Source organism: Myotis myotis, unplaced genomic scaffold (assembly GCF_014108235.1).
Source record: "Myotis myotis isolate mMyoMyo1 unplaced genomic scaffold, mMyoMyo1.p scaffold_m19_p_9, whole genome shotgun sequence".
In the NCBI taxonomy this organism is placed as follows: Eukaryota; Metazoa; Chordata; class Mammalia; order Chiroptera; family Vespertilionidae; genus Myotis; species Myotis myotis.
The window spans coordinates 52,645,274-52,665,484 of record NW_023416401.1 but is presented as its reverse complement, the minus strand read 5'-3'; the positions used below and the strand labels follow the sequence as shown (position 1 = coordinate 52,665,484).

Genomic DNA, 20,211 nt, shown 5'->3' with positions numbered 1-20,211 from the left:
TACACCAATCTAACCATGAGAAGAACATCAACACATCCCACCTGAGAGACATTCCACATAATACCTCACCAGTAATTCTCAAAAATGTCAAGGTCATCAAAAGCAAGGGAAGTCTGAGAAACTGTCACAAGAAAGAGGAGCCTATGGCGACTTAAGCAAATGTAATGTGGTGCCCTAATGGGTCTTGGAACAAAAAAGGACATTAACAATTATGACAAATATACCTTCCTAACATAAGATGTTAAAAATAGGGAACTGGTGTATGGGTGTTTACCTGAATTCTATATTTTCTTCACGTTAGTTCTATAAATCTTAAGCTGATCTAAAATTAAAAGTTTATTTAAAAAGAAAAGATCATTTGAGATTAACTAGTTTCAAGAAGTTTATGATTGAGACTACAAACAGACCTATCTCTTGACTGCTTTTGTTCCATAACTGGACAGAATACCTAAAACTTTGAACAAATTGTGAATGAATCTGGTTAGCCTTTTGTCACTTAATGAAAGTAATAATGGCTTAGAAGTCCTAAATGATATCCACAGCATTATACTTTCCTATTCAGTTTTGCATGGCTTCTGATAATGTATTTGAAAAGTTTTAAACTATTGAAACATTTTAACATGATTTAATAACTCAAAACCTTCTTTGATTAGCCTTACTAATTTGTGCTAAATTGGCATTTAAGCTATTTAAAGCTAACCTATTTTTTTAATTGAATTTCAGATGAATTACATCATCTTGGGCATCCTGGTGAGTAATATAAGCATAAAACATTAGTTTTATATTTTTAAGTTATTGAATATAATAATTTAAAGATACTATAGATATTTTTTGCTATAGTAGTACTGGTAACATTTTTCTTTTTTTTTTTTTTAATTAAATCTTTATTGTTCAGATTATTACATTTGTTCCTCTTTTTTTTCCCCCCATAACTCCCCTCCTCCCAGTTCCCGCCCCACCCTCCGCCCTCACTCCCCACCCACTGTCCTCATCCATAGGTGCACGATTTTTGTCCAGTCTCTTCCCGCATCTCCCACACCCCTTTCCCCCCCAGGAATAGTCAGTCCATTCCCTTTCTATGTCCCTGATTCTATTATAATCAACAGTTCATTCTGTTCATCAGATTATTTATTCACTTGATTCTTAGATTCACTTGTTGATAGATGCATATTTGTTGTTCATAATTTGTATCTTTACCTTTTTCTTCCTCTTCCTCTTCTTAAAGGATACCTTTCAGCATTTCATATAATCCTGGTTTGGTGGTGATGAACTCCTTTAGCTTTTCCTTATCTGTGAAGCTCTTTATCTGACCTTCAATTCTGAATGATAGCTTTGCTGGATAAAGTAATCTTGGTTGTAGGTTCTTGGTATTCATCACTTTGAATATTTCTTGCCACTCCCTTCTGGCCTGCAAAGTTTCTGTTGAGAAATCAGCTGACAGTCGTATGGGTATTCCCTTGTAGGTAACTGAGTTTCTTTCTCTTGCTGTTTTTAAGATTCTCTCTTTATCTTTTGCTCTTGGCATTTTAATGATGATGTGTCTTGGTGTGGTCCTCTTTGGATTCCTTTTGTTTGGGGTTCTCCGCGCTTCTTGGACCTGTAAGTCCATTTCTTTCACCAGGTGGGGGAAGTTTTCTGTCATTATTTCTTCAAATAGGTTTTCAATATCTTGCTCTCTCTCATCTTCTGGCACCCCTATAATTCTGATGTTGGTACGCTTGAAGCTGTCCCAGAGGCTCCTTACACTATCCTCGCATTTTTGGATTCTTTTTTCATTTTGCTTTTCCGGTTGGGTGTTTTTTGCTTCCTCGCATTTCAAATCATTGACTTGATTCTTGCGCTCCTCTGGTCTGCTGTCGGGAGTCTGTATAATATTCGTTATTTCAGTCCGTGTATGCTTAATTTCTAGTTGGTTCCCCAATATAAGATCGAGGGTCTCATTAGTTTTCTTGTAGATCTCATTAAGTTTATCGGCGGCTTCTAAACAGTTCTTGAGAGACCTTAAAAGTGTGGTTCTGAACTCTATATCTTCCATTGACAATTTTGTCCTGTTTCTTTGTCTCCGCATTTTGTTATGCTTCCTTGGTGCACCCCCTAGTGGTCATTGTTCGAAGTCTTATAGTTAAATCTTGATTGTTGTAGCTAATACCAGGGAGGGTTTGACCTCCAGGCCAGGTGGCTATGAGAATCAGCTGTGTCAGCAGTGAGAGAACTTCTGTCCTCTAGGGAGGTGCTAATCTGGCGTTTGCCTGAGGCTATTGGGCAAATGCCTGTGTGCAGGGCTTGGGCAGGGCTGGTAGCACAGGATCATCAGGGTGGGCCGGAGAGAGCAGTTATGGAGGCTCTCAGTCCTGTCCCCAGGGGCTCTGCCTCTCTGAGTCCCAGCACCGGCTGCAAAGCTCGGAGAGAAAGCTGCACTCGCTCTGACCAAAGCCAGACAGTCCCGCTTCTCCCGTTTGAGTCAGGGTCCCTAAAGACTCGCCCGGATCTGGAGCTCAGAGTCTGCGACTCCCTCCCAATTGAAAACGCCAACCGCGCCCTCCGCCGCCAGCCCGCTCCGCGCACTCCGCACCTCAGAATTTGACTTCAGCACTGCGCCTCCTCTGAGTGTCCGTATGCGTTTCTCTTTCCTCCTAGTTGTAGGACTTCCACTCAGCCGGTGTTCCTGTGGTTCTGGGTGATGTCCCTTTCGTTTTTTGGTTTCACTTTTGAAGTAGTTGTTCAAAGCAGCAAACTCCGGCGTTAACCTATGCCGCCATCTTGGTTCTCTCAGCCCATTTTTCTTTATTAAAATAATATGATTTAGGGTTGAAATTAGTACTTGCATGAATTTCATGCAAGTGAAGAGATTTAAAATATTCTAGATTGTAAGACTACATAAGGATAGAAAAGTGTACTGAGGCAACACAAAATATGAATGCATTTTTTATCATTGTGAACTTGTCTATATCATAAAAAGACAGTTAATGGGGGAAGTGAGTAATTTTTCATTCGAAAGACAAGAAGCAGTCTTTAAAAGAGTAACAGGGTAACAATTCTAAACTTGCCAGACCCCTGGGACATTGTTCAAAGTTGCTCATTCATAGAACATACCAGAACTAGTTGGGTGAGATGTCTTTATTTGAAGTAAGGGGTGTGTTAGTGGGAATAATATCTTATCTAATAAAAGAGTAATGTGCAAATTAACCATCACTCCTCAGTCCATCACAAAAATGGCTGCGGCCACAGAACTAGAGCAAGCAGGAGGCTTGCGTTGCCCCTGGTGATGGAGGAAGCCAAGTTTCCCACCTGGCCTGGCTGGCCCTGAGCTCCGCTCAAGGCTACAAAGTTTCAATTATAGAAGATAAATAAATCCCAGATATCTGCTTCCAGCCTGCGTGGCCTCAGCTCAGGGAGGGGCTGGGAGCCTCGGTTGCCAGGGGCAACCCGACCTGGGCTCGGCTTAAGGCTACAACATTTCAATTATAGAAGTTAAATAAATCCCAGATACCTGCTTCCAGCCCACGGCCGTGGCCAGCCTGAAAACGGCCATCAGGCCCTCACCCAGGCTGGCCAGGCACCTCAGTAGGGCCCCCACCCTGAAGGGGCTGTGACCAGCCTGCAAACGGCCATCAGCCCCTCATCCAGGCACCCCAGCGGGACACCCCCCCCCCACTTTGAAGGGGCTGTGGCCAGCCTGCAAACAGCCCTCAGCCCCTCACCCAGGCTGGCCACACCCCCATGGGATGAGGGTCCCCACTTGGGGGCTTGACCAGCCTGCAAACAGCCATCAGCCTCTCACCCAGGCTGGCCAGGCACCCAGTGGGGACCCCCACCCTGAAGGGGGTGTGGCCAGCCTGAAAACAGCCCTCAGCCCCTCACCCAGGCTGGCCAGGAACCCCAGTGGAACCCCCACCCTGATCTGGGACACCCTTCAGGGCAAACCAGCCAGCCCCCACCCGTGCACCAGGCCTCTATCCTATATAATAAAAAGGGTAATATGCAAATTGACCCTAACAGAAGAACAACTGGGAATGACTGGTCACTATGACACACACTTACCACCAGGGGCAGACGCTCAATGCAGGAGCTGCCCCTGGTGGTCAGTGTGCTCCCACAGGGGGAGCTCTGCTCAGCCACAAGCCAGGCTGACAGCTGACAGCACAGCGGTGGTAGTGGGAGACTCTCCCGCCTCCTCAGCAGCACTAAGGATGTCCGACTGCAGCTTAGGCCTGCTCCCCGCTGGCAAGGGGACATCCCCCGAGGGCTCCCGGGCTGCCAGAGGGATGTCTGACTGCCAGCTTAGGCCCAATCTCCCGAGGAGCAGGCCTAAACCAGCAGGTGGACATCCCCTGAGGGGTCCCAAACTGCAAGCGGGCACAGACCGGGCTGAGGGAACCCCCTCCACCGAGTGCACAAATTTTTGTGCACTGGGCCTCTAGTGCATTATATAAATAAATAGTTAGTCAGTAACCATTAAGAAATTGACTGTTGGCAGGAATATTCATCCTTCTTCAGCCAATTATTTTTTTATTGATTTCAAAGAGAAAGGGAGAGAGAGAGAAACATCAATGATGAGAGAGAATCATTGATTGGCTGCCTCCTGCACCCCCACCCTGGGGATTGAGCCCACAACCCAGGCATGTGCCCTGACTGGGAATTGAAACGTGATCTTCTAGTTCATAGGTTGACACTCAACCACTGAGCCATGCCACCTGGGCTCTTTGCCAATTTTAATCAGAACAGATTTCTAAACAAGCTCAGCCAAAGGGAAAGCATTAACTGAGATGACAGGCAGAGTAAGAGTGAGGACTCTGGCCCTAACTGGTTTGGCTCAGTGGATAGAGCGTCGGCCTGAGGACTCAAGGGTCACAGGTTCGATTCCGATCAAGGGCATGTACCTTGGTTGCGGGCACATACCCAGTAGGGAGTGTGCAGGGGGCAGCTGAACTGATGTTTCTCTCTCATTGATGTTTCTAACTCTCTATCCCTCTCCCTTCCTCTCTGTAAAAAATCAATAAAATATAAATTTTTTTAAAAATCCTCAACAAAAATGATAACAAACTGAACCCAACAACTTTTCCAAAATAAATCTGGGAATCTTAAAATCATAAGTTAGCTATTAGAAACCATATTCTGTCTTTTAATGCCACTGTTGGTATTCACTGTTTTTATGTACAGTGGGGCCTTGACTTACGAGTTTAATTCGTTCCATGATGGAGCGCGTAACTCAAATTACTTGTATGTCAAATCAATTTTCACCATTACAATGAATTGAAATGCCATTAATATGTTGTGGCGTTCACTGTGACGTTCGCTGCGCCAACTAGCGGTGGGTCATCTGAAGCTGGCTCGTAACCCGAATTTTAGCTCACAACTCAAAGCAAAAAATCGGCCGAGAGACGGCTCGTATCTCAAAAAACTCGTTCGTTAGTCGGGACACTCGTAAGTCAAGGCCCCACTGTATCTCTAACCCTGGAGATAATTATATCATAATGGATAATAACACCTTATTTCTTTGCATTTTTATTTTCTTATAGATAATAAAGAGCAAACAGCTGACCAACCTTTGGGTGAGTAAAGCTTTAAAATACCTGCTCAAAATATAATTATACATATATTCCTTTTATGGTGAGCATAAAGGAATTTAAGTCATTTCAATTTGACAACTTTTATAAATACTTGAATGACATTGAGACCAAATGGTTTATTTTGGATATTTGTAAAATAAGTTATAGAACAGGAGACTTAAAATGATTTTGAATTCAGTTTCTGGGACCAAGTCAATTTCTGTAGAATGATTTCTTTGTTTTGGCAACATGCAAACAGACAGGTATGTTACATAGAGGTGAGTAATACTATCTTTCGGTGGGGTTAGATTAGAAAAGCAGCAGAGAGGTTGCAGTAGCTGTTCTGTATTTTGAAGTATAAGTAGGAGAAGGGCCTTCCAAACAGAGGGAGCCTGAAATCCTAAGTGCTAAGAAATGAGACCGTTGAATTTGGGGAACTGCAAGTAACACACCTTGCTCTGGAGCATAAAGAGAAGGAAGCGAGAGAAGAAGGGTGAGACTAGATCTTCAGGAGCCACGTTTCTCATTTATGCCATTGGAAGGAACTTTTTAGTGGAGGAGTGAATGAGATGTATCTCTCCCAAAGCCAGTCTTGTATTGATATAGAAAGTAAAGTAGTTAGAGATGTTTTGCTTAGGAGAACAATTAAGACACTGTTGTAATAGTCTAGAGAAGAAATGAGAATCTAAACTAGGCTTATCAATGAGAATGCAGCAGACAAGAACAAATTCACGAGATCTTTAGGAATCAGTAAGCTTTTTTGTCATCTTGCTATAGGGTATACAATACAGAGGAGAATCACCATGCCTGCTAGGATCCTTGCTTGAACCCGTAGGTGGGTAGTGACACGGTCCATTGAGTTAGAGAATATAGATTCAAAAGCAAGCTTCAGAGGACAGATGACTATCAGTTGGGACCTAACCAGTTTGAGGTATTTGTGTCACATCTAGGTGACAGTATACAGCAGGCAATTGTATACATAGATCTGGAATTCTATGGAGAGGCCAGGATTGGAGATATAGATATGAGTGTCATTAGCATAGATATGGAAGTTAAAACCAAGGGGCAGAAAACATGAGGTTGCTGTAGGCCACAGAGAAAAGAGCACAAAACAGGCTGACCTTTTGGGAGGGGCATGCCGTGCTTTTTAACAATCATAATCAGTTGCCATTGATCAGATATCATAAAAATTCAGATTTCTAGGTTCTTATGAAAAGTGGTAGCTGTCAGTTGTGTCTAAATAGTGGCTGCCTTTTTCAAGAGGCATGCGCTCCCCTGTTTTACTGTTGTGAGCTTTTGGTCTACTTCACTCTCTCCTTCTCCTCCTTCCCCATGTGGTGTTACCATGTAGCTGATTTCTTTGCATGGATCCCCAAACTGAAAGCTGCCAGACTTCTTCAGGTTGAGACTTAGAACTGGCGGAGTGTCACACCACATTATGTGGTTCAAAGTGAACCACAGGGTAGCCCAGATTTGGGGTTAGAGGCTGGTGACTGGAGTGGGAGTGACTACACTATGTGAGAGCAAGGACACTGTGTCTCATTGGGGGCCGTCTTTTACCAAAGCTGGAAAGGCAGGCATGAGCTAGAATATGAATGGCTTTGTTTACCAGATAGGGATTTTTTGCTATATTTAGTAGGACACAGAGAATAAAAGATTTTACTCATAAGACCAACAAGGACTGTATATTCAACCAGTCAGATTTGATCTTAATACTCAATTTTTGACAGATGATCAAAGATTTTCTTTAACAAATATTTACATAGCACTAAATATGTGCCAGACCCTTTTCCAGGTACTTATGAATATTAATCCATTTTAGATAAAATGAGTAACACACCAGTAGATTATTAGACATAGAATTAATGATATAACACTGTACCAATTTTTAAAGAACACATTGCATTGAGCTTTGGAAAATGTCTGGGATCATGTAGTTAAATACATTTCTGAAGTGGTTTTATTCTATTGCTTAATCAACTTGCATTTGTGTTTCCTTTTTCCAATAAGTGGTTTTTGTTCAAGAAATTGTGGGTGGCTCTTACAGTAAATGTTTTTCTATAGAAAGTTTCTTCCATTTATATTATCACCTGAAAAACATCATAAATTGCTTATACGGTTGTTATTTTGAAGTTTTCTTTCATTCCTCACTCTTATCTTCTCAACTTCAAATTTTACTGTTTCGTCCTTTATCATATTTCTAAACTCTGGCTTTTTCTTTCCTTCCTACAACTAATTTACTGAAATGTGTTTGTCATCTCTCATTTCGACCACTGCCGTCTGCTTCTCTATTCTAAATCTTCTCCAGTTTGCCTGTCATTCAAGAACTGTTTTACAAGTAGATTGGACAAGGTAAGATTTATTTACTCATCATTTTTATTACCATTTATTTCAAGAAAATGCTCAAAGACATTTTAGAAGCTAACTATTAAAAATTATCATGAGGGAACGTATTTTGAAGTGTTATGGTCAATTGTGAATACATGCATTTCAATGTACATAGTTCTTAGATTATTGAACTTTTCCACTTAGTAAACTATACCAAGTGTTCTTGCAATCAGATAGCAAAACCAATGAAACAAGAATTGAGATTAGCAGAAACAGCCTATCATGCATAGTTTGACAACTGTTTTTCCCCCCAAAGACTCCAGGGGTTTTTTCCTTTTACATACCTCCTAGTTGTTTTCTGCCAATAAAACCTATTTTAGGATAGATTTTAAAATTAAATTATTATAATGTTCCACCAAAAACCCCACTATGATTTACAAACACTTTATACCTGAATATCTTTTGGAACCTCATGATTTGGGCCATGATGGTGTAAGCCAGAGACGACACATCTCTTCTTCCTTAGAAGTAGATTGTACTGAGCCCTTCTCTGCATTGAGCTTGGGTCAGAGTTCTGACAAGCTGTTTGGACTCACCAACAAATGCACTGAAAATATTCTTTCTATGGATTAGCCAGCTAATAGTCTTACCATATAGTGATTACCTTGGTCTGGTTTATTTAAGAAGAAATTTTTTAAAAAGGAAATACAGTGATGTTAAGTTTTATACAAATAATCAGCAATGTGATTATTTGTGCTTATTCATAAGAGTAGTATTCATAGCCATTTCTAAATAAACTACTTAACAGCACTTTGTGACAGAGGTTGGTCACCTAGTCCTGGCCTGTGTCAGAGGAGGCGGCCTGCAGTCCTGCCCAGTGTGGCTCTTCAGCCAGTTGGCAGGTGCTGCCCGATGCTCTTGTGACTCCATCTCCCCTGCTCCCTCTGTCTCCTTCACAGATTCACTGTAACATCCTCAGCAAAAACATTGTAACAGGTTCCTACAGTTGTGGCATGGTCTCAAGTATTTAATTTTTAATCTGACCCAAACTAACAAAGATACAATTTTGAAGACCTCTTAAGCACTAAGCTATGTCCAGCCTTCCACAGCTGTTTTTGGACAAGCTATACACCTGATTAAGCTAGCTGATAGTTTTTTAAGGCATTGGTGGAGATCTTTTTGTCCCTTAAAAACAAAAATTCTTTGTATAAGAATACAACTTTGAACAAAGTCTTAGTGCACTAAGGTCAGAAAATAAACTGTTAAGGTATTTGTATAGCCCGGCTGGTGTGGCTCAGGGGTTGAGAGTAGACCCATGAATCAGGAGATCACAGTTCGATTCCCTGTCAGGACACATACCTGGGTTTCAGGCTCAATCCCTGGTAGGGGGTGTGCCAGGGGCAGTCAATCCATGATTCTCTCTCATCATCGATGTCTGTCTGTCTCTCTCTCTCTCTCTCTCTCTCTCTCTCTCTCTCTCTCTCTCTCTCCCCCCCCTCCTTCCTCTCTCTGAAATAAAAAAATATATATTTAAAAACAAAACACATATTCTTACAAAAGTCTTCGCATATCCCTAAAGTAACTGCATCTCACCCAAATGGAAAAAAAAAAATTTTTTTAAGGCCAAGAGAAGACAATATGTCACCTGAAAAAATACTGATGCAGTACTTATTAAGCTGCTGCTTTTCTGTCCTCTTTGGTATTTCTCCTTACTTGCTCTGTTTCAAATTCTTCCTGTTCCTCTTTTTTTTTTTCTTTTTTCTTTAGTTTAGTATCTTCCATTGTCAGCAAAACAGAACCTAATTTGATGGGAACCCAATTTCAAACATACCTTGTTAAAATTTGCTCCAAAAGTCTAGTTGAATTATAATAATATTCCTTACTTTTGTTGTACTTCAATAAAAGTATACTTTTATATTAGTTATCCGTATATTTCATATGCAGCTAATAAATATCTTTTGCCTGATTCTCAAAAGTCTCAATAAGTTTAATTTCAGTTGTTTGATTTATTAGCCTTTGTGGTCCTCAGTATGTTGGTCTGCTGCATAAAGTGATCATCCTAAGATGAAATTAAATAATAATGAACTCCTATTTGTAAAGCATACTTTTTATTATAATGATATCATTTCCATGGGTCTTATTTTAATTCTTATATCCTTCTTTAAATCCCTCTCTCCCCCCTTTTTTAACAGCTAAGGACAAGGTTGCCCTTTTGATAGGAAACATGAATTACTGGGAGCACCCCAAGCTTAAAGCTCCTTTGGTGGATGTGTACGAATTGACCAATTTGTTAAGACAGCTGGATTTCAAAGTTGTTTCACTATTGGATCTGACTGAATATGAGATGCGCAACGCTGTGGATGAATTTTTACTACTTTTAGACAAAGGAGTGTATGGTAAGATATTTATAATCTTCATTTTAATAATTATCCACTATTTTTTCATTAAACAAGTTAGATTAAGAGTTAAAAATCAAAGAAAGATGCAATAAATACACTGTTGAATTGAAGAGTTTTATTGTAAAAGGTAATAGATTTGGTCTTTATGCTATAGTTCCATATGAATAACTAATTAGCTTAGTGTCTTTACATTCATGTTTTTTGCTTTGTCAAAACAATATTGTTCTTATTAGAATTCTTACCAATTTTAGGTGATTTTGCTTTTAATTAATGTCATCAATACAAATGACAGATTGTATACTCACGTATGTGGGTCCATAGTGCTGATGGTGGTGGTAGAGGGTCTTCTAATGAGAGCACTGTGCTAGGTATACTGCTCTTTAACTCAACTGAGACAAAATAAATATCTGTAACTAGCTATGTTCTTGGAAATCATATTCGCAAGAAATAAAATTCTCTAAAGATCTAATTTATAGGATTATATTTCTAACCGCATTAAATTTTTTGTCATTTATAAAGATATATATGTTGTCCTTTTGTCCTTGAGTAATGGGATAGGTAATTAAAATAATAAGCAGTACTAGATATGGAATTTTTAAAGTATAGTGATTTGTTTTAGTTCATTTTACATAAAAACCTTAATCTCCTGCAATATAATTTGGATGTAGACTTTTATACAAATGCTTACACTTTTTATAAGTTATTTTGGGGCAGGCAAAAGGTATTTTGTTGAAAGTGCCTTCATTCCAGCGATTGCAGCGCTGGGCATATGGCAATGAAATAATGGGCCACACTTAGCTTTGGAGACTAAACTTTTACGCCACATTGCTTCTGTTCCCAAGACAAGCCTTTTAGAGCCAGGCGTGTTAGTGATACAGTGGGAGTGAAACCCCAGCTTTCTGCATGGCTGTCTCTAAGTAAGATCAGTTGTAGAAATGTTACCGTTCCCACTGGAAATCAGAGCCTTTACAAAAGGTTTCCAGATCTACCTCTGTCCTGATTGGTTCGCATTGTTAATTTAATACATTCATTATGTTTGTACTGAGTTCCTATTATATCCATAGCCCAGATAAGGAGCATGCTAGGTATTGAGGGACATCCAGAAAATAAGGAGCATGATCTACTCTCACATTGTAAGTCCCTTAATGTAGTGAGAAAAAAATGCTGTACATGGAGTCCAAACACCTACCAGCTGTATTATGTTAAACAAATCACGTAATCTTTTTAAATTTAATTTTTTTTATCTTATAGGGAGATAAATCATTTAAAGTTTATTATATGGATTAAAATGGGATTATGTATATGAAGGTGCTTTGAAAACCATTAAAATGTTATAAGATCAATGTCTTTATTGTGATCACTTTTTGTCAGAGAAATTAAATATACATAGAACTGTAAAATGTCCGTAAAGCTAGTATGTGTTTAGTCAGCGTGCCGCAAGAGGGTCGAGTGTGTGAAAAGAGCAGAAACCAGATGACAACTGGCTGAAGATTCGGAACTTATGTCGACATAACTCTGAGGATTGGTTAGATACGGGTAGATAGACAGGAGAGAGGGTGACTTGAGCAGGGAAATGGATGTAAAAAAAATAAGCATACCTTTCTCTAGAAGCAGTAAAGAGACTGATAGGGAATAGTCATATTTTGAATACTTGATAGAAAAGTATAAATTTTATTCTTTTAAAGTGTACAGATTAGTGGTTTTTAGTATGTTCACAAGTTTTACATCAGTCACCTAATTCCAGAACATCTTCATCACCCCAAAAAGAAGCCCCATATCCATCAGCAGTCACTCTCCATTCCTCCTTCTCTCAAGCCTCTGGCAACAACAAATCTACTTGCTGACTCTAGGGATTTGCCTATTTGAGGCATTTCATAGAAATGGAATCATTCCATATGTGGCCTTTTGTATCTGGCTTCTTTCACTTAGCATGTTTTTAGGGTCCATCCATGTTGTAGCATTATCTTTATGGTTGGGCAATCTTTTATTATATGGATGGACCAAATTTTGTTTATCCATCAGAAGATGGACCTTCAGGGTGTTTCCCTTTTTGGATATTATGAATAATGCTGCGGTGAATATTCATATACACATTCTTGTGGGCATGTTTTCAGTTCTCTTGGCTAGGTAACTTGGAGTGGAATTGCTAAGTCATAGGATAACTCTAAGTTTAACTTTCTGAGGAACTGCCTAACTCTTTCCAACTTGCCTGCACTATTGTATATTCTTGCTGGAAATAAATGAGGTTTCTAGTTCCTCTACATCCTTGCCAACACTTGTTATTGCCAGTCTTTTTTATTATAACTATCCTAAGAAGTGCAAAGTGGTACCTTTATTCTGTTTTGAATCTCCCTAATGGCTAATGATGTTGGGCATCACTTCATGTGCTTATTTGCCATTTGTATATTCTCTTTGGAGAAATGTTTATTCAAATCCTTTGCCCATTTTTTACTTGGATATTTGTCCTTGTAATTGTTGAAAATAAGAGCCCTTTATGTATTCTGGATACAAGCTGTACTTGTAGATATATGATTTGCAAATACTTTCTCCTATTCTCGAGGTCAGTGGTCGGCAAACCGGGGCTCGTGAGCCACATGCGGCTCTTTGGCCCCGTGAGTGTGGCTCTTCCACAAAACATCATGTGCAGGCGCTCATGTACAGTGCGATTGAAACTTCGTGGCCCATGCACAGAAGTCGATATTTTGTGGAAGAGCCACACTCAAGGGGCCAAAGAGCTGCATGTGGCTCGTGAGCCGCAGTTTGCTGAGCCGCAGTTTGCCGACCACTGCTCTGGGTTGTCTTTTCGCTTGCTTGATCTTCATTACTTAGTGAATGAAACCCACTTCCTTTGTCATAATTTTTATTTTTTTATTTTTTTTCCTTTGTCATAATTTTTAAAATGCTCCCTATCTGTGTGCTCTTACTTTCATGTATGATTATTTAATTCCTTGCCAAAATAGTATTTTTCCTGTTAGCTGTCATTCAGGTCCAAGCCCTGTTTGCTGCTGTTCTCCCTACCTGCAATATACCTCTTTCCCTCTGCCTTTCCAGACTGTACTCTTTCTCCCAAGTTCCTGTGTTTACTACGCTCACACTCTGTGCTTCACTCATATCATACAGGGCCTCCCTGATCGCATTATTTATGGTAATAATTATATGCTAATTTCCTTTGTTGTTTAAATAACAACATGAGCTTGCCTGACTGAGTTGCAAGAACTTTGGGGACAAGAACTTTGTCTTCCTTTTCTTTTTCATTTCCTGCAGTATCTACATGATTATATTCAGGGTACACATGATATCTAAATTAAACCCATACAGAACTAATGTGTTGTCTGTTTTGTCATATGAAAGAACCATTTTCGTTATTTTAATAAGAGTTTAAGTAGAAGACCTGGATCCTGCGTGTGTGTGTGTGTGTGTGTGTGTGTGTGTGTGTGTGTTCAAAGCCACATTCTTTGCTGGAGTTGGGCCTGTAACCACTATATTGGTGTTTTTGTTGTTCCCTATCTAAAGGCCTTTTTACTATTAATTTTAGAATACTATATAAAGAAGTGTCATCCCAGAATCTAAGAGAACAAAATTAGTGGATTCTAGAGATTGCATGCTTAAGGGATGTCTTCACAAGTACTTCTCTCAAATATTTTTATAAGGCAGCCTATCCTGATATTTTTGTTGTGTCTTTTTTTACAGCTAAAACAAACTTCTTTTCAAAAAATCTTTAGAGTTGTTGGGTGCAGTTTTCATAGTATCATTTCTCAGTAAAGAAATAATGGCTAATCTATTGATTTCTGAAATAACCCAAATTTTAGATTTTACTTCAAGAGACTCTAGATGAAAAATTAATGATATTTATCTATCATAACATAAAAGAAGTAATAATTCGTGAAATCAGATTTCCCTGCTCTTAGAAAAAGTTGTTCATATTATCAGAACACTTACTAATTTATTGAAATGCCTGAAATGAAATAAACCAGTCAGAGAAAGATAAATATCACATGATCTCACTCATTTGTGGAATATAATGAACAACATAAACTGATGAACAAAACAGATTGAGAGTCAGAGAAGCATCGATCAGACCATCAAAACTCAGAGGGAAGGTAGGGGAGGGTGGGGGTAAAGGGGAGAGATCAACCAAAGGACTTGTATGCATGCATATAAGCCTAACCAATGGACACAGACACCAGGTGGGTGAGGGCATGAGTGGGGGGTGGGGGGATGGAGAGGATAAGGTCACACATGTAATACCTTCATCAATAAAGAAAAAAGAAAAGAAAAATAAATAAAGAAATAAAGAAATAAAACATGCTTCAAAACAGCATGTTGATGTTGGTTTAAAATACAGTACTAAGCCCTAGCCGGTTTGGCTCAGTGGATAGAGCATCGGCCTGCGGACTGAAAAGTCCCAGGTTCGATTCCGGTCAAGGGCATGTACCTTGGTTGCAGGCATATCCCCAGTAGGGGGTGTGCAGGAGGCAGCTGATCGATGTTTCTCTCTCATCGATTTTTCTAATTCTCTATTCCTCTCCCTTTCTCTCTGTAAAAAATCAATAAAAATATATTTTAAAAATAAAACAGTACTAAACTTCTATTGCTCGTCCCCAGCTCACACCACTCATCCACACGACTTTGCAACTGTCCCCATGCGAAGCACATTCTCACTTGGAGATTCCTCCAGCTGATCCCTAGAATGTGCTGCCCTAATATTTAGCTTGTCCACCATGTGCTGTAGGCCACTGCTCACATGTCCCCATATTAGGGAGGCCTTCACTGACTACCCAAAATAAAACAGATAAATAGGAGTGTGCCCCAACCCACACTCCTTTTCACCTGCCCTGCTTTATAGTTCTCCGTGGAACATGTTTTTTCTCCATCTGTCATATATGTATTTATTTGTTTGTGTTCTCAAGATTGCCACTTCATGAAAGCAGGGTTTTTTTGTCTCTGTTAGTAATCCTGAAGCCCAGACAGTGGCTGGCACAGAGTCTTCCCTTTAAATACTGATCTGCTAAATGAATGAAAGAATTGAATAAACCAATTGTATGAATGGGCAAAAAACACAGTACTAAAATGAAGGCTGCTGCCAAAATAATTTTTAATGCGCATTTAGTTAACATTAACTGTATTTATAACTGGAAAACTCTTAAATAAGTTTGCATTAACTTGAAGAAAATAAAAGTTATACTTTTTAAAGAGCGCTACATACATGTTCAGAGTACGATTTAGAATTAACTTTTGCCCCTTTTGCCCCTCTTCAGGATTATTATACTATGCGGGACATGGTTATGAAAACTTTGGGAACAGCTTTATGGTTCCTATTGATGCTCCAAATCCATATAGGTCTGAAAACTGTCTGTGTGTGCAAAACATACTGAAATTGATGCAAGAAAAAGAAACGGGGCTCAATGTGTTCCTGTTGGACATGTGTAGGAAAAGGTAAGCTGTCTCATCTTTATTCAACGGAGCTTGTTGGAGTTAAACATCAACCTTGGCAAATTACATCTATGGCAAACCTGCACATGCTAAGAACCCCTTAAGTTTGTGAAGTGTAGAGTATAGATCGAGGCTGATTAAGAAGAAAACTAGAGGAAACTATATTTTCTCTGTGTGTATTTAATTATTGTAACTTTTTTCTATTTGCTGTAGGACAAAAGTAAAGAACTGAAGGGTCTGGATATTTACTCATTCTATGAATGGTGCAGCTGCTCAGACGCCTCTAAGGCCACTGCAGTTATTCCTCTGGAAACTCATAGAAATAGCACCCCTAGTGCTGGGCACTGCTCACTCTAGTCAGTCCTGGTCTTGCAGATCCAGAGAGTTTAGCTGAACCAGATCCCATCTGTCTGCCCATGTTACTAAGGAAGGGAACTAATGATAATGCCTCTCAGAGTCACACGTTTTTGCTTGCTGAGCATTGCCAGCCAAAATCCAATGCCAGAGTTCAAATGTAACTCCAGTGTAAATACTAACAAGAGAAAAGATGTCTCAACAGTGTAGGTGCCCTGGGTTAGTTTTGGTAGATATGTAGGTGATTGGATAAAGGAATTTTGAATCTATAATTTTTAATTATGTATAGTAGAATAGTGTTATATTTTTATTACATTGTTGTGCTCTTTTTAAAAATGCTGTTTAACTTTTTACCTTTGTATTTGGCCTTCTCCCCTCCTACCTTTTAAATAGAAATGACTACGATGATACCATTCCAATCTTGGATGCATTGAAAGTCACTGCCAACATTGTGTTTGGATATGCCACGTAAGAAACTTTTTTGTTTATATTTAAGATTCCTTTATTCTTTGTTATTTTTTTATTGTAGAATAGAAGCCTAGAAATATCCATAGACATATAGGAATTAATTTTCCTCTTCAATATTTTTAACATTTTAAAAAATACTTTTATTAATTTTTAGAGAGAGAGGAAGAGAGAGGGACAGAGAGAAACATCGATGTGAGAGTGAAACATCTGTCTCCTGCCTGCTGCACACCCCTTATTGGGGTTCAAGCCTGCAACCTAGGCATGTGCCCTGACAAGAAATCAAATTGGCAACACTTTGGTGCACTGGACAACACCCAACCAACTGAGCCACACTGGCCAGGGCTCCTTGATATTTTTTTAATATTATTGATTTTTTACAGAGAGGGAGAGAAAGGGATAGAGAGTTAGAAACATCAGTGAGAGAGAAACATTAATCAGCTGCCTCCTTCACACCCCTACTGGGGATGTGCCCACAACCAAGGTACATGCCCTTGACCAGAATCAAACCTGGGACCCTTCATTTCGCAGGCCAACACTCTATCCACTCAGCTAAACTGGTTAGAGCTCCTTGATATTTTTTATAGCAATTTTAAATAACTTACTTTAGCACTTCATATCCTGGCACCTTTCTTTTTACTAAGCACCAAAGCATTTAGTTCCTGTGTAGAGGTTAACTCTTTAGTTAGGATATCATGCAAGAGGCAGAGAAGCAATTGAGGCTCATCAGTATTTACCCCACATGGCAAGTGTTTGCTTCGAAAACATATTTTATTTTTGCTGTTTTTAAGGTGTCAAGGAGCAGAAGCTTTTGAAATCCAGCATTCTGGATTGGCAAATGGAATCTTCATGAAATTTTTAAAAGACAGATTATTAGAAGATAAGAAAATTACTGTGTTACTGGATGAAGTTGCAGAAGGTAAAATAGAAAGAAAGCTACTCAGGGTTTTCTGTGTTGTAATTATTTTATTCCTATTATTGTGCAGGTTTGGAATTAATACTTACTTTATAAAATAATTTTTAATGTCATGCTCAGCAGCACTCCTATTTAATTCCTTCCTTCTCTCTTGACTTAGCCACATGCCACATGTGCAGCGCTCCTTGAACTACAAGGCTGACCCCAGACATGATGAGAAATGAATAAAAATTGATCCTCACAGCTCTTTACCTTGTTTCTATGCCTAGTGCCTCATGCTGCCAAGTTTATTTGTTTGCAAAAGAACTATTCAACCACCATTCTCTTAGCATCAGACAGATGAAACTTTACAGAAATTTTGAGGCCCTAGTGGAAAAAAACTGGGTTCATTTTTTTTCTTGATGAACTTAATGGTTTTAAATTTTTGCTTTAACACATTAAGCGCCAAGCCTGTTTTGTCTTCCTTTCCGTTTCAGTCACCGGTGACTGACATGGCGCTTAACATGTTAAGGACATGATCCTAGAGATGTAACACCAGGTCTTTCATTTCCTTCCACTCCCTTCCCTATCAGCCCAGTACATGCTGTGCTTGGGTCAGGTACTAAATAGGTAGTGTTACATCATTAGATTGACATGTATTTTTTGAAATATCATTTTATAAGCCGTATCAAAAAGAAGGCAATTCTTTTGCAAACTAGTTACTGGAGTTTCATGTTCCAAAGATGGCAGTTTGAATATAAGGTGTCTGAATGCTTCACTAACAGCTGTTAGTCACATTTGTTTATTGTCATGTTTCTATCAGTGCAGATCTTTTAGCTGGGTCACTTGACTTAACCACTTTCCCATTCAACATAGACAGCTGGGGCTCAGACCTCCTTCAACCAAACAAGTTCTGCTTTTATCTGTTTTACATATTGAGCTTCTATTTAAGCTCTTATTTGAAGAAAGGTTTCTGCTGCTGAAAAAAAAGCCTTTGAAAGTAAGTCAGTTATTTTCAAACAGATCTGTGAAGGTGCTTCAGAAACTTTAAAATGGTTTATTCTAATTTTGTATAATTAAATATAATTTAACTATTTTAAAAACTTAATAAAAAGCGTCAGTTCACCCATATATGATATATACCAAGCATAGATATGGCATAACGTTTATGTTAAGTTCAGAACCTAAAACTTGAACACACACTGCTTACCAACACCTCCACACGAGTAGAAATGTGCGTGGGAGGATGCTCAGTACCTGGGGTAACGGCCGGCGGGCAGTGGCGGTGCCTTAACCCTGCTGGTGGTTTTAACACATAATTTCCTTTGTTAAAAATAAAGAAATCTGTGGTAAAGACAGGATATCTTAACTTTCTCATAGATGTGTAGTCATGTTTACTAACTAAATCTATTTCTCAGCAGAGTATAGACATAAAAGTACCCTTTCAGTGAAGAAATATACTTTGCAGCTCTTTGTGAATTTCAAGGCTTAGAATATTACTAGTAAGGGTGCATTATTAGAATTATAGGAGATAAAAGCTAGAGAGGGGCCTTTAGAAGCAAGCCGGTTCAGTAATTGTATGTTTGCTCCCTGCCACATCCTAGCCATGCCTGACACACTTAGGTGCTTAGTAAATATTGGTTGAGCATAAATGCTATTGAGAACATAACCTGATGTATGGGAGAGTTCTTGACCTAAGTATTTAAAAGGTAATGGAAGGATTATGTTCTAAAAAATAATATTTACTTCTTATCTTTTAGATATGGGTAAATGCCATCTCACCAAAGGCAAGCAGGCTCTAGAGATTCGAAGTAGCTTGTCTGAAAAGAGAGCACTGACTGATCCAATACAAGGAACCGCGTACTCTGCAGAGTCTCTGGTGCGGAACCTGCAGTGGGCCAAGGCACACGGTACAGCAAAGGCTGCTTTTTGTGAGCTCTTTCTAGAATGTGCTTATATTAAATCATAAAGTTTTTTCCTCCTAATTATACAGCTTTCGTCCCATTTTTTTAAAAAAAGTATTACTTTTTAAAGAGAGAGGAAAGGGGAGAGAGAGAAACATCAAAACATTTATCAGCCCTACCTGGTTTGGCTCTGACCTGGGTAGAGCGTCAGCCTGTGGACTGAAGGGTCCCGGGTTTGATTCCAGTCAAGGGCACATGCCCAGGTTGCAGGCTTGATCCCCAGTAGGGGGTGTGCAGGAGGCAGCCAATCAGTGATTCTCTCTCATCATTGATGTTTCTGTCTTTCTTTCCCTCTCCCTCTCTGAAATCAACAGAAATATATTAAAAAAATTTTTTTTGATCGGCTGCCCCCTAAGCACCCCCTACCAGTGATCAAGCCTGCAACCCAGGCATGTGCCCTGACCAGGAATCAAACCAGCAACCTTTTGGCAAAACCAAACTAACTGAGCTGCACCAGGCAGGGCCCTCCCAATTTTGCAGTGAAAATAATTTAGCCAATTGGACAAATATAAAACTGAACAAATTTTTTGGTTACAGGTATTACATTGATTTATTTGGTGTTGGAAATAGTATAGTATTTAATTCACTATTTTCACCATTGGCAAAATTAGAATATAATCATCTATATATATAAAAGCCTAAGCGACTGAACAACTGAACGACCAAAAGACCAGTCAGCCAGTTGCTATGACATGCACTGACCACCAGGGGGCAGACACTCAGTGCAGGAGCTGCCCCCTGGTGGTCAGTGCACTCCCACAGCCAACCTCCCACAGCCAGCCAACCTTCCATGGTCCTTCCCCCCAGCTGACCAGCCCCAATGG

The 20,211-nt window shown here is 39.5% G+C and overlaps 1 protein-coding gene across 3 annotated transcripts in view; it reads left to right on the top strand.

The window, feature by feature from the left end:
• MALT1 (MALT1 paracaspase) overlaps positions 1-20,211 on the top strand; it is a 56,050-nt gene that overhangs the window by 30,927 nt on the left and 4,912 nt on the right. For all 3 annotated transcript variants that reach the window (XM_036321558.1, XM_036321557.1, XM_036321559.1), the window contains 7 exons: positions 724-750; positions 5,520-5,552; positions 10,070-10,273; positions 15,535-15,712; positions 16,457-16,531; positions 17,320-17,447; positions 19,184-19,333. In XM_036321558.1, coding sequence (XP_036177451.1) covers positions 724-750; positions 5,520-5,552; positions 10,070-10,273; positions 15,535-15,712; positions 16,457-16,531; positions 17,320-17,447; positions 19,184-19,333 — 795 coding nt within the window. The remainder of the gene's footprint in view (positions 1-723; positions 751-5,519; positions 5,553-10,069; positions 10,274-15,534; positions 15,713-16,456; positions 16,532-17,319; positions 17,448-19,183; positions 19,334-20,211) is intronic.